Raw genomic sequence first — 15,375 nt, 5'->3', positions numbered from 1 at the left:
TGTTTGTTTTTTAAAAAAAGCTAAAGTGAACAGCAGGAAATACTGTTGACTGATGGTACATGGGAGGGGATTATAATTATTTTAATGAAACAAGATGTATGATTTGTTAAGTGTAAAACTGATGATTTGCCCTGTAAACTTTCAGTCCACAATAAAAGCTTAAAAAAAAAACTCTACAAATTACCATAAAAAAGCCTAGCTATAAATTTGTATTTTATATAATATTATATGTAATTTGATACAAATTTATAGCTAGGCTCTCTTTTGAAGACTTGATCTATTTCACTTCATGTTTAAGACTTCTTTGTTCAAATACCTTACCATAGTTTAACTTTTCACAAGACCCTTACAGTAGGGAAGGTAGGCAGTTCAATCTCACCAGCTGCTCCTTGGAAACCCTATGGGTTGGAACCGACTTGATAGCACTTAACATCAACAACATTATTATTGTGTCTGTCATATCTATTATGTAACATCTATCTAATAATCTCTACGCATTGTGGAAGACAGAGAAACTATAGTCCTTACTGGCAAGAAACTTGACTCATGTAAAAGAGAAAAATATACAAGTGTGCTTCAAAAAGTTCGTGGAAAAATTCTGTTATGTTTTAAGTTTTATTTTAAAACATTTTCTTGTGTATTGAGTGAAGGTTTACAGAGCAGATAATCATTTTTACATTCAACGAATCGTATACTTCATTGCATTTCAAGGACTGCAACCTCCTCCACTTAACATCAGTTATCCCACTTCCCTATGATTCTTATTTCCTTTCCAACTTCTTTCCCATCCCTTCTGAACTTTGTCCTTAGGTAAATGCTGCCCTTTTTATCTGGAATGGTTGGCCATTCCATGGTGTGCATACCTCACTAGGGTTGTTGTCTCCGTTATTTTTTCATTCCATTTTTCCAGGAACTTTTGAAACTCCCTTGTACAAAACAATTTGTTATAATCCTTATATGATGGGCATGCTACTCTTTTTTTTTTAAGTTGTGAGCTGAGTGATGGTTTTACATGGCAGAACATCGGATTTACACCATTGTTTCATTGCAATGATTACAATCTCCTCTGGAGCACTCTACTCTTAAGTATGTATAAAGAGCTATAGGAATACAGGTGGGATAATAGTGCATACTCTCATGAGATTGGGGATGACAGCTAAACTAGATTTATAGGAGGAGCAGGAATAAGCCATGCTATTTATTAAGCTTCTGAATTAGGCTTCTGCCAAAACTTGAAAAGAAGAAGCAAATGAGGTAAATTGGAGTGGAAAGTCATGCTGATATAAGGTATCCATAACCAAAAACTTTTTTTGAGGAGTAGATATTTGAATGTCCAGTAACATCAAATCAGTGCCCCAAAAGTAATTTCTCTCTTTATGGTTGTTCAAGGGCTTACTGTCAATTCTGCGCAAATTGAAAAGTGCACCAGACCAGGAGGTGAGAATCCTTCTCCTGGGCTTGGATAATGCTGGCAAGACTACCCTTCTGAAGCAGCTGGCATCTGAAGACATCAGCCACATCACACCTACACAGGTGAACACTGTCTTGGCCCCACATGGTTGTGTGATACAAGGAAGATGATAATCATGAAGGGCAAAATGAGGAATATAATTCTGTCCACTGCCAAGCTTTATTGTAGAGAAAAGTCTATGTAATCTAAAATTTCAAAACTGTACCAAGACACAATTGATTCCCTTAGATCTAAATGATAACCTATATATTTTTTAATAGTTTTACCTTCCTTTATTAAGTAATTAGTACGTGTAGAAAATACAGAGAAAGTATAAATACAAAAAAAGAAAACTAAATAATATTCTGCAAAACCCCGCTCTCAATAGCTTACTGTGCATTTTTCAAACTTAACAAATACAAGTATTAACAAATACCAGTTTTTTCAGTAGAAAATAGTTACCTATATTTTTTTAATCTAATGTCATCAACCTTCTTTCGCACAAATACTTAAGAGCACCACTGTTGTCTTATCTTTTGTGTTTTATTTATAAGTTTTAAAACAAATTTTGACTGGAAGATTCTAGTGTGCTTTTTTAGATCCTGAGAAGTTGACCTTTTTGGCCAAGCTGCTGGCCTTCCTAATTGGGGACAGCCCAGTTAGGCTTGGTGTTGTTAAGTACCTTTGAGTTGGTTCTGTCTTATAATGACTGACCCTGTATTGAGTTTCCAAGGAGCTACTGGTGGGTTTGAACCCCAGACCTTGTGGTTAGCAGTCCAGTGTTTATTCTGCAGCACCACACCAAGACTCCTTATTAGACTTAGTAGCTTTAAAGTATTTAGAGCATAGAGGTTTTAACGAAACCAAGGTGATTTAGCATTTTCTGTTATCTTCCTGGGGTAAGATCTTGGTGTTGAGTTTAAATGGCTGCTTTCAGTGTGGGTGTACTTCACAGCCTGTGAACATTACTGATTTGGAATTCTTTGGAGAAAAGTCATTTCAACTGCTACCAAAAGAGTAATTTTATAGCTTCTGAACAAAATATAACAGAGGGCATGTTGTTGTTGTTGTTAAGTGCCGTTGAGTTGATTCCGACCCATGGCAAACCTGTATAGGGTTTCCAAGGAGCAGCTTGTGAGCTTGAACCACCAACCTTGCAGTTCAAACGACTTTGCAGTCTGATGCATTAGCCCACAGTGCTACACCAGGACTCCAACAGAGGACATAAGGAGGATCAAATTACAGTAGTATAACCTTGTTGTTGTTAAGTGTTGTCCAGTTGATTCCAACTCATAGTGACCCTGTATATGGTTTCTGAGGAGCAGCTGATGAGTTTGAACTGCTGATCGACCTTGTGGTCCAGTGCTTATCTTACAACGCCTTTTTTTTTTTTTTTAAATAGCATCTTTAAGGGCTGAAAACATAATACTGTGTGAGAATTTCTGCCAGTAAAAGAAGAGCTCCTTTATTGGAGTATTAGCAGTGGGCTGTACTCTGTAGACCATATTGATAGACTTCCTCACTGCAAACATGGTTATGAACCCCAGGGTCCAATTCTAACCTTCAGGCTTTGTTGGATAGGCCACAGGTCGTGATCTTGCTATCTTTTTAGGTCAAGGTTTCACATTGATTCTTTAAAAACAGACTTTTATGTGTTTTTGTTTTATGCTAGAAAAAGTAACTGATGTGTCCTTTGTAGTAAATTTGGAAAGCAGGAGTAGATCCATTACACATAGGCATATGTCCAGTCTTTTTTCCTACACATAATGGGTATATTTAAAATAAAAGATAAAAATGGCTTTGTATCTTTTTCACTTAGTGTATCTGGGACATCTTTCTACGTTATTAGGTATTTAAACACCAATGTAATACACATCTCAAAATGTGGTACCCATTCATTGTTGTTTCCTTAGAATAATTTTCTAGTAGATTTGTTGGGTCTGGTGTGTTATAGGATTTTAAAGCAGCTGATACAATAGGACGAAATCCTAGAATTTCCTCTGATTTTACTTTCTGCCTCGTTCTGAAAAAAGGGTTTGATGTTATTGGGTTTGACATTTAGTGTAAAAAAATTTTAAGACACAAAAGTAGTTTTGACAATGAGTCAGATGAAGCAGCCTTTTACAATAAGCTTAAGCTTTTTCCCTTTAGAGTTCTTAAACTTTGAATGTATTCACTCATTGACAGTTTAGAGGTGTGGTATGTCAGCATCATTCCCAGTAATTCTCTAGTTTACTGTTTTATCATACCTCTGTGGAAATTGAGTGACAGTGTTCTTGTGCCATTGCACTGCTCCTTGTCCTTCTGTGCTCGACAGTGGTGTTGGCAAACTGCCAGACGAAAGCAAATGTTTATGGAGACAACCCCAAACCCATTTAACCCCAGTTATTCTAGATGCAGTGTTTCTTCTATAGTTACGGACTGTTGATTGGATTTTTCAAATCGTGATTTTACTGTATAAGGGGGAATCAAAAAATTCCCTATCTTTTCATTCTGTTTTTCCACGAACGTTTTGAAGTCCCCTCGTCATTCTTGCCAGACACTTGATCATGAAATGATCTTGTTAATTCTTTCTCTCCACACTAATTCCCAGTTCACAGTTCTACCTGCCACTGATTTGCTACCTTAAAGTTCCACCCTGAGTGACTGTCTTCATGCTCATCAGAAATGCCTACTAATGAACAGTTCTAAATGCCCTCTTCTCTGTTTGGTTCCTTAGCTGCCTGTAATTGAGGGCTCCACTTCAGAGCTTAAAATGCTATCCCAGCAGGCCCCAACTTCCCCATTGGGTTGATACTCTTCTTATAAACTCCACCTCCCCCATAGTGCCTGAGTCCAGCTCCACCCTTTTCCTGATTAATTCGTTTGAGGAAATTACTTTTATTTTGAGCTCCTTTTGAAGAAATCAATCTTCCCAATTGGCCATTCTTGCCTCTTTTTAAATTCAGGATTTGTCCTGTTCTGTTGAATCTTCCGATTGATCATCTGTGTTTTGTTAGTTACATTTTGTTGTTAAATTTCATAAGCCTGAGGACTCATCAGGGGTGTGGTCTGTGATGATTATCAGAGCTAGTCTCATACCAAGTCCTCTGAGCAATTTACATATATGTATTCATTGCAGAAAGTTCCATTGTTGCCATGACATTAACAGACTCCACAACTCTGAGGAGTCCTGTGGTGGCGTTGTAGGACAAGCACTGGACTGCTAACCCAATAGTTATTCTTTGGAAACTATACAGGGTCAGTATGACCATAACCAACTCCATGGTACTGAATAACAATCACCACAACCTGAATGAATCAAGGTGTTTCCTCTCTGCCCTGCCACAGCAAACCATTTCCAGTGTTAATTAACATTGTCACATACAGCAGGGTACCTCATAATTCATAAATAACAAGGTATTAAATGCAACTTTGTCAGAATTTGGATCTCAAGGCATAATAAAACTTAGCGGTTTTGCCTCTGTTTCAGGGTTTTAACATCAAAAGTGTACAATCACAAGGTTTTAAACTGAATGTATGGGATATTGGTGGACAAAGGAAAATTAGACCATACTGGAGGAATTATTTTGAAAATACCGATATTCTTGTAAGTACTCCTTCTAATACATCAATTAATTCATAGTCATTTCTGCCATGTGTTAGTAACATTAACACGATAATGTTCTTTCATTGCCATAACATTAATCATTGTGACCAGGGTTTGTAGAAGGCTCCAGGTTATGAAGGAGGAAGAGCTTTGTATAACTTCTATAAGAAATGTTTTGTTGTTGCTCAGTAACAGTATTGTACCCACACATACCTTATTAATTGCCACAGTGATGTGAGCAGCTGACAGTCCTGATGATGTTCTGCCTAGAAAAGAGAATGATTAGAATTGTCTTCAGTTGCTTCAAGAACTATCCTAAGCCAAAGAGATCAGTCTAATTATGACGAGTTTCTAGAGGAGTAAGCTACGGACAGCCTGGAGAGTGTTAAAGAAGTAGAGTTTACTTCAGAATAAAGAATTTTCCTACGATTATAACTGCCCAGAAGTAGAAGAACCTGCCTCTTGCATTGGGGATTCGTTCAGAAGCTGAGATTCTAGGTTCCAATTAACTGTCATTGTCTCTGGGAGTTACTGTTTCAGAGTCTTGGAAATTACACTATCCATATACATGATTTCTCCAGTTCCTTCACCTCCACTCCTTCACCTTTGTCTCGAGTCTTCCAGTGACCTTATCTTATATCCTACCTTAGCCACCCTCTGTATAATCAGAGGTCTCCTGAACTTGGGGCTTGGGGGCTTGGGAATTGCATATTATTTTCACTACACTCTTAAGTATAAGTTTGCATTCACTTTAATTACGATCATTGGCAATAAACTACAATAATATCAGTCATTTCTATACTTTATTACCTTTAGAAATGTTAGTATTTGTTACCAATAGCAATAGATACTTGCATATCACATTAAAGTTACTGCAGATAATGTGAAATGCTGTTTAGATTCATCACTTCACCACTACCTCAAAATCTTGGTAGTTGTTAAACTCCCCACTAGATCTTGTTACTTACTGTGTTACAAAGAAGTTTGTATAGTTCTCAATCATAAATCTGCGTTGTTGCATTTAAAAGTATTTTGATGATTATAATTCTGTATAATTTGTAATACTGTATATTTTATTGTGTGGATTTTAGAATATTCCAAGAAAGGGTCTAGGCTGCCAAAGATTCATGACTGAAAAATGGTTAAGACTCTCTGCATAGACCTTTTCATGTCCAGTAGTTTCATCCCCTCAATCATAAATTCAAACATCTCATTCTCTGGCTACCATCTCCTGTCTTTCCAGCTTCCCTCCATCTAGTCTCCTGACTCCAACAATTCTTATACCTCATCATTTATAATCCATTAATCCTAATTCCTTTTCACTGTCCCTTATCTTCCTCATGTCTTCACTTTCTCCTTAGCTTAGATTTTGTGATCCATCTATATAATCACTCCCTTATAGACATCATCTGACCCCTTTCCTTTCTCTCCCTTAATCACACTTGCCTAGAAAAACTCCAACCCTCGTCTAATCCAACTTTCTATCTTCTCCATGATTAAACCTGTGGAGCTGAATGTAAGTAGGAAAAAAAAAACAAACTAAACCAAAGTGACAAGTCTTACTTTAAATGTGTGTCCACCTGCCTCAGCCTGGGAACCCTGCATTTCCCTCGTCCATTTGCTTCCCTCAACAATATTTCACTCTTTTTTGTCTTGAATAGTTTAATTTTGGCTGATAACTTTAATTCTTGTTTGTTCTCTTTACTGGATCAATCCTTTCAGCATATGTACATCCTGTAATTTCTCTTGTTTAAAAACAAACAACAAACCACTTCTCTTGACCATCCATTCCCCTCTAAATACTGTCTCATTCCTTGGCCTCCCTTCACAGCTAAGCTCCTCCAAAGAGTGTTCTGTTCTCTCTGTTTTCACCATCACTCTTAAGTCCTCCGTTGTTATTCCACATTGCTAAGTCCAGTGTTGTGTTTTCATCACTCATCTTACTCAACCTACTCGCACATTTGATATAGCTGGTCATGCTGCCCTTGGGATAGCCTCTTCTTTTGACTCCCAGAATGCTTCTCTCTCTTGGTTTCCCTCATCTATCATGCCTCCTCAATCTCTGTTGATATTTTTTTTGCCCTTGTCTCCCCAACTTCCAAATGTAAGAGTGACCCAGAGTGCAATCCTTATTCTTTCCTTAAGTCACTACTGAGGTGACGTCATCCAGTCCTAAGGCTGTAATTATTATCTCCATGCTGGTGAATCCCAAACTAACATGATTATCAACTGGGAATGTTCCCCGAAAACTCCAGTTTCACACACCACTGTTGCCTATTTGACATCTTCAGTTCAGTATCCAGTTCAGCTGCGACATGTTCAAAACCAAATTCCTATCTATATCTCCTCTCCTACAGTCTTCTCAGTAAATGGCAATTCCATTTATTCAGAAACACTGGTGGCATCCTGGATTACTCATCAGCAAATCCTGCCAACACTAAGATCCTAGTGGTCTAGGATCTGACCGCTTCTTTTTACCTCCAATGCTCCTGTGCATCGATTACTACATTATCATCCTAACTAGTCTCCGTACTTCTGACTTACCTCCCTTTATTCTACCTAAACACAGTATCTATAGTGATCTTATGAAAACAAGTTCCCCATCTCAGAGTAAAAGCCAGAGTTCTTACAGTGGCCTACAAGGTCCCCTGTATTTTGCTGCCTCATCTCCCTTCTCTTTAACTTGGCTCCAGTCTTGCTGGGCCCCTTGTTGTCCTTTTGACACTGGCGTGCTAGAATTTAAATTTCTGCATGACTCATTACCTCACCTGCTTCGTCTTTGTTTGAAAGATGTCACCTTACCACTAAGACCCCTAGATCCCTCACCCCCACCTTTTTGGCACATCATTTTTCCTTGCCTGTCATCACCAGGTGTATTTTTGCATACTATCTGCCTCCTGGACTGGAGTGCAAGCTCCTTGAGGGCAGGAACTTTGCTTTACGTTTTCTTGTTGCTTTTGTATCCCCAGTACCTAGAAAAGTGCCTGAATGAATGAAATGGGTAATTGTTATGTGTGGAGTCTGGCATTATGTATACAGTTTTGTTGTTGTTGTGTTGTTAAGTGCCTTCAAGTAGGTTCCAACTCACAGTGACCCTGTTTAGGGTTTCCAAGGAGGAGCTGCTGGGTTTGAACTGCCGGCCTTGTGGTTTGCAGTCCAGTCCTGATCCACAGTGCCACACCACAAGTCTGTATAGAGTTTTATATCCTCTAAATTCCCTTCCATTTTAAGTCCATTTTGGCCAAGTTCAAGGGCTTGTTAAGTTTTTATGTAAAATGGGAAAGCGTCTACCTCATGCTGGGTGTCTGAGAAGCAGTGAATTAATTCATTCCTCACAATTCTTGGATGGAGAATAATACCAGAATATAAAAGTACACTGCCATTAAATCAGTAAAAGCATTTGAGATGGAGATGGTACAGGCTTGTTACATAACACACTCTGCCTTCAATGAGTTACATTCCATTCTACTCTAGGTACCAGGTTAAAGCTTTAAATGGATAAGGAGAAAAGATAAGATATATGCTTCCATCCATTTGTCCACCAATTCTACCAGTTACTCTTCCAAAACTTATCAAGTACTTTTTTAAGAAAATAGAAAAAGGTAAATGTTGGGAGAAAGAAAATATTTTCCTTTAAAATCAAAAGAATCTTCAGTAATTTGAAAGAATATGTACATACTTAACTTTTTTTTTTCCAGAAAATTTCAAATTTACATAAATGTCAAGAAAATAGTGTAATAAAACCCTATGACGTACCCCAAATTCACCTTCCTTAAGTTTTGTTTGGGCATCATAGCTCTCCTACAACTACTTTATAAAACAAATATTATAAAGCAAATCCCAAATATGTTATAAATACTTGAAATAGAAGATTGCAAAACCAGTCTCTACATTGTAATCTGAAACTGCATATCAGAAAAATGGAACCTTAAAAGATTTTCAAAGAATCAATGAGAAAATAAAGAAAAATCTCTTCTTGGAACTAAGAAACAGAACAGGATGGTAGGAAATAAGATCAGTATACAAAAGTATATTGCTTAAAAAAAAAAAGCATATTGTTTTCCTTTATGCCAGCAATTTATTTTAAAATTAAAAGAATATGCCCCCCCCCAAAAAAAAAAGAAATTTAGGCATTAACCTAACAAAATATGTACATATAATCTAAATGAGGGGAGCTGTAAAACTCTAAAATAAGATATCAAATATCTAAATAAATGAAGAGATATTCCATATTCATGGATTGTTGTTGTTGTTTAGTGCTGTCAAGTCAGTTCCGACCCATAGCGACCCTGTGTAGGGTTTCTGAGGAGCAGTTTGCAGTTCAAATGGCTTTGCAGTCTGGCGCATTAACCCACAGCGCCACACCAGGACTCTTATTCGTGGATTAGAAGCCTTAATATTAAGATGTTAATTCTTCCCCACTTAATCTATAAATTCAGTGTAATACTAATCAAAATCCCCATAAATTGTTTTGTGGCTATTAACAAATTCATTCTAAAATTTATCTGGAAAAGAAACAACCCAGGATAGCTTCACAGTATTGAAAAACAAAGTCAGAACATAGATGGCTCTATCTATGAAGACTTGTAATACCAAAAAGAAATAAACAACCCTCTGCCATCGGGTTGTTTCCAACTCATAGTGACCCAAAATACAGTTTCCAAAGCTATAAATCTTTACAGGAGCAAAAAAACCTCTGGTGGGTTTGAACTGTCAATGCTATGGTTAGAAGTCCAGTGCTTATTCATAATTAAGCTATAGTAATCAAGGTGGTTTTCAGAATATAGAACACAATGAGAATGTTGACACATTATGAAAGCTATAACTAATTGTATTAAATAAAGTTAATCTTTTTTAAAAAGTCTTTCAAAGCAAGAGATGGTGTTTTCCATTTTGAGCTAAGTGTTGGGATAACGTAGAAAAGTAGCTGAGAGAAATAACATTCTTTTAGTCTGCTGGATTAAGGAGCTCTGGTAGCCTAGTGGTTACGAATCGGGCTGCGAACCTTAAGGTCAGCGGTTCAAAACTACCAGCTGCACCACGGGAGAAAGATGAGGCTTTCTACTCCCATAAAGATTTACACCCTCGGAAACCCTATGCAGGGTCGCTATGGGTCGGAAACGACTCGATGGCACATAACAACAACAACAGTCTGCTGGATTACTGTCAAGGATGCACCTACAGAAGAGCAGCGCAAGGGTACTAATGATTCTAAGGCTCCAGAAGGAAGTCTCAGACATTTCAATCAAAAGTTCTAACATCTTGGGAGTCCTGGTGTGGAGCTATAGAACAAGCACTAGACCCCAAGGTCGGTTTGGACCCTGAGGTCGGTGGTTCAAACTTAGCAGCCGTTCCTTGGAAACCCTATATAGGGTGGCTATGAGTCAGAACCAACTCCACGGCACTTAACGACAACACCTTGAAGGTAGACTGCATAAGTTGTAATAAGATCCTGAATTCTGCATTCCTCATTAGCAGAGAAGGGTCCAGGAACTAATGTCCAGTCCTAGAAGAACTTTCTCCACTTACATTAGGCTACCAGTACCTACTACAAGACAATCCAGAACCAACTTTTCATTTTCCAATGCTGTTTGAGATTACATATATCTTGGGGAGTAAGTCAGTCCCCAAGCTCACTTTTAGCCCTGTTTGCAGAATTTGCAGCAGTGTGAAGTGGCAGTGGTTGGTAGGTTTTACTGATTGGTTTTCTGTATGTAAAATACTCTTTCACTGCTGACTGAGAAAGTCCTATTGCACTAGATTCCACTCTACTTAGAACTGAATTGAGGCTTGACACATTTAGTTGCCTGGTTAACTCAGTTCCACACTAGAGTGTCTTGCTGATTTTTTGCTTTAAAGCAGGGTTAGGCAAATGAATCTGGCCTGTACCTGTCTTTGTAAAGCCTGAGAGTTAAGAATGTTTTTTACATTTTTAAATGGTTGAAAAAAAAATCAATAGACTAGTATTTCATAACATACTAAAATTACATGAAACTCAAATTTTAATATCCCTGTATAAAACTCTTTTTGACGAGGAATGCAACACCATTCTTCTTCAATTTGTCATTCCCAGTATAGTAAACCATGTGGTTGTCAGATTCAAAATGGCCAATAGCAGTCCATTTCAGCTCACTAATACCTAAGATATCGATGTTTATGCGTTTCATTTCATTTTTGACAACTTCCAATGTTTCCAGATTCATACTTCGTACATTCCATGTTCCAATTTTCAATGGATGTTTACAGCTGTTTCTCTTCATTTTGAGTTGTGGCCCATGAGCAAATGAAGGTTCTGTGGGCTTTTCTCCCACAAGCTTAACTCCATTCGTGACAACTCTACTTTGAGGAGGCATCTCTTCCCCAGTCCCATTTTGAGTGCCTTCCAACCTGAGGGACTCATTTTCCAGCACTGTACTGACAGTGTTTCTCTGCTATTCATAAGGTTTTCAGTGACTAAAGATTCAGAAGTAGTTCGTCATTCTTTCTTCCTAGTCTGTCTTTGTCTAGAAGCTCATCTGAAACCTGTGCACCATGGGTGACCCTGCTGGTATTTAAAATACCTGTGGCATAGCTTTCAGAATCACAGCAACTCACAAACCACCACAGTATGACAAGCTGACAGACGAGTGGTGGCTGTTTGGTTTTAAGCGGAAACTGTCACTTTAAATTTCGAGGAGATCTGTGCACATGTGTAGTAGAACCCTGCAGAGGTGGGGGTGGGGTGAAATGGAGAAAAGATTGAAGTTATCAAGGACTTGGATCAACGATCAACACTCATGGAAGCAGCAGTCAAGAAAATCAAATGATGTATTGCATTAGGCCAAACAGTATTGCATTAGGCAAATCTGCTGCACAAGACCTTTTTAAAGTGTTGAAGGACTAAGGTGCACCTGACCCAAACCATGGTACTTTCAATAACCTCATATGCTTGCAAAAGCTGGACTGTGAATAAGGAAGACCGTAGAAGAATTGATGCTTTTAAGTTATGGTGTTGGAGGAGAGTGTTGAAGGTGCCATGGGCTGCCCATAGAACCAATAGATCCGTCTTGGAAGAAGTGCAGCCAGAGTGCTCCTTGGAGGCCAAGATGGCCAAACTTCGTCTCTCATACTTTGGACACATTGTCAGGAGGGAGCAGTCGCTGGAGAAGGATATCATGTTTGGTAAGGTGGCAGCTCAGAGAAAAAGAGGAAGACCCCCAGCGAGATGGTTTGGCAAAGTGGCAGCATCAATAGGCTCAAGCGTGGCAACAATTGTGAGGTTAGCCCAGGACTGGGCAGTGTTTCGCTCTGCTGTGCATAAGGTCGCATTGGGGCAGTACCGACTCTATGGCACCTAACAACAACAATATAAAACCCTGGTGAAACACAGCTACATTCATTTGATTGCTTAGTGTTTACATTAGGAGGAGTGGAATAGTTTCAAAAGAGATTGTTTGAGCCACAAAGCCTAAAATATTTACCACCTAACCCTTTATAGAAAAAGTTGCCAACCCCCGCTTTAGAATATTAAATGGTTCCCTAATGGTTTAAAGAGCCCTGGTATGGCGCTGTGAGTTAATGCACTGAACTGCAAAGTCAGTCTGAACCACAAGGTCAGTGGTTCATGCTCACCACTTGCTCCTTGGACACCTTATACAGGGTTGCTATTGGTTGGAACTGACTCAAAGGCACTTACCAATAGCAGCAACGGTTGAGGCAACTCCTTAAAGTACCAAAATCATTCTCAGGCAAGGTGACACTGCGAATATCTGACCTTAGCTTATACATTTGGGGAAAGTTATCAAGAAAGAAAATTTGAGGTGTGATGGGAAGGGGTGGAGCATCTTCTTTTTCTCCTAAGCCTGGAAATGATTATAGCCTTTTCATTAGATAAAAATACATAGTCAAGTTTGTGTTTCAAGGTATATTCATGTTACTACTAAGCTCTGTTAGATTTTTTATTCTCATTTTTGTTTTTAAATTTAACATGGTTTAAACAAAGTAACTTTGCCATCATTTCCATATCTAAAATACAGGACATCAAGTGAGAGAGCTCTCAAAGAACTATCTCTTGTATGATTTCCATAATGTTGCTGATACTTGAGCATCCGTACTGCTGGAGGATAACTGAACACCAAAAATGATCCCGAAACTTTTATTTGTTGATCAGTCCATTTCAGCCCCCTTTCAAACCTTTGCTCAGGCTATATGTATGACGCTGTAGGATAAGCACCTGAGTGCTAAAGCACCCAGGATCAATCAATAAAAAACAGTTTTGAATGTCATCTTCTTTTTGGTCTCCATCTACCTTCTGGTGGGAGCCCTAGTGGTGTGGTGCTATAGGATAAACACTGGACTGGTGGCCACAAGTCGGCAATGCAAACCCACTAACCTCTCTTGGAATTCCTACGCAGGTTTGTTGTGAGTGGGAATGTACTCAATGGCATACCCCACCACCACCCTCTGGTGGAGAAATGGAGTGATAAAATGGCCAAAAGGTGGTGGCAGGAGGGAGGAGGAGCCAAAACAAAAGAGTCCCAGAGCCCCTCCCTTCACACACTGGGCACTGGGGTCCCTGCATGGTCCAGAGTTGACTGACCCTTCATCCACAAAAGATCATTTTCTCTAGTTATTTCTCCTTCAACCAAATAAGAATTTCAAACCACTTGCCTAGGAAGATGTGAATTGGCTTTGCTTTTCTAACTGCATGGATAATAACCTTTTAGGATAGGTTTTATAACTTGATTTATGACCATCCATACTGCTTTAGGGTGGTGCTGTGGGTTAATGCACCAGACTGCAAAGCCATTTGAACTGCAAGGTTGGCGGTTCAAGCTCACCAGCTGCTCCTCGGAAACCTTACCCAGAGTCGCTGTGGGTTGGAACTGACTTGATGGCACTTAACAACAACAAATACTGCTTTAGGAGTCCTGGTGTGTGTGGCACTGTAAGTTAATGCGTCAGACTAAAGTCATTTGAACTGCAAGGTCGGTGGTTCAAGCTCACCAGCCTCTCCTTGGAAACCCTATACAGGGTCACTATGGGTTGGAATCGACTCTACAGAACTTAACAACAACATACTGTTTTAAGCTCAGTCAGAAATATAATAAATGTTTAACTTTCTCTGAAACTTCCTGGCTGAAGACTAGAAAATTTCTTGATTAACTCTTAGTCTGTTTTTAAATGCATTATTTTCTTTAACATGACTAGATTAGCCAACAAACGTGTTTAAAAAGGGAGGAAGAAAGACTGTCTTTTTCTTGAAAGTAGCTGTTCTTATGTTGTCCAGAAGAAAACAGGTTGTAGCTAAGAGAAACTGGATGTTAAGCACCGTCGAGTCGATTCCGACCCATAGCGACCCTGTACAGGGTTTCCGAGGGTGTAAATCTTTATGGGAGTAGAAAGCCTGATCTTTCTCCTGCGGAGCAGCTGGTAGTTTCAAACCGCTGACCTTAAGGTTCACAGCCCGATTCATAACCACTACACTACCAGAGTTCCTAAGAGAAACTGGATAGGGCTGAGGAAAGGGGTAACCAGGGAGAGTGTACCAGTGCCAAGAAAATAAACTTGTGGGATCATCAGAGACTAGTTTATGCTTAGGCCTTCTCACTGGGCCTTTATTTAAAGTAATAAATGGAGCAGTTTTATAGATTTTCTACTGGAATTACTGTGTAGTAATTTTCAAATTTCATAAAACTTAGCTGAGAGAAATAACAACTGACAGGAAACAATTTGTGTATAACCCATAAACCAAACCCACTGCCATCAAGTTGATTCCGACTCATCGTAATCTGATCGGGCAGAGTAGGACTGTCCCTTGGGTTTCTGGGACTGTAAATCTTCACAGGAGCAGACAGCCTCATGTTTCTCCTGCTGGGAGGCTGGTGAGTTCTGAGAGGCTGCTGCTGACCTTGTGGTTAGCAGCCCAGTGCATAATTAGGAAAGTTCTCCTTTTAAGTATTTTCATGGAAATGTTTCATATAAAATTTTATGTCAAAGCAATAAATAGCAAGTAATTTAGCAAACAATTATAAGTGAAAATTGAAGCTTTCTTCTCATTGACCTTCAGCCTCTAGATTCTCAGGTCTTTGGCTGGATATCTTTCTTATCTACTCTTAAAACTCTCTCTCCATTCCTTATTCTCTCCCAACTGTTCGTTTTTCATGTTGTTGTTAGGTGTCATCAAGTCGGTACTGACTCATAGCGACCCTATGCACAACAGAATGAAACACTGCCTGGTCCTGGGCTAACCTAACAATTGTTGCCATGCTTGAGCCCATTGATACGGCCACTTTGCCAATCCATCTCTCTAGAGGTCTTCCTCTTTTTCTCTGACCTTCCACCTTGCCAAATGTGA

The 15,375-nt window shown here is 39.0% G+C and overlaps 1 protein-coding gene across 1 annotated transcript in view; it reads left to right on the top strand.

Moving 5' to 3' along the window:
- Positions 1–15,375, top strand: part of ARL3 (ADP-ribosylation factor-like 3) — a 45,863-nt gene that overhangs the window by 10,741 nt on the left and 19,747 nt on the right. The window contains exons 2-3 of the mRNA XM_006831299.1: positions 1,390–1,533; positions 4,923–5,039. Of these exons, the coding sequence (XP_006831362.1) occupies positions 1,390–1,533; positions 4,923–5,039 (261 nt within the window). The remainder of the gene's footprint in view (positions 1–1,389; positions 1,534–4,922; positions 5,040–15,375) is intronic.

The sequence above is a fragment of the Chrysochloris asiatica genome, unplaced genomic scaffold, assembly GCF_000296735.1.
Source record: "Chrysochloris asiatica unplaced genomic scaffold, ChrAsi1.0 scaffold00003, whole genome shotgun sequence".
Classification (NCBI taxonomy): Eukaryota; Metazoa; Chordata; class Mammalia; order Afrosoricida; family Chrysochloridae; genus Chrysochloris; species Chrysochloris asiatica.
This window is presented reverse-complemented; position numbering and strand designations above follow the sequence as displayed.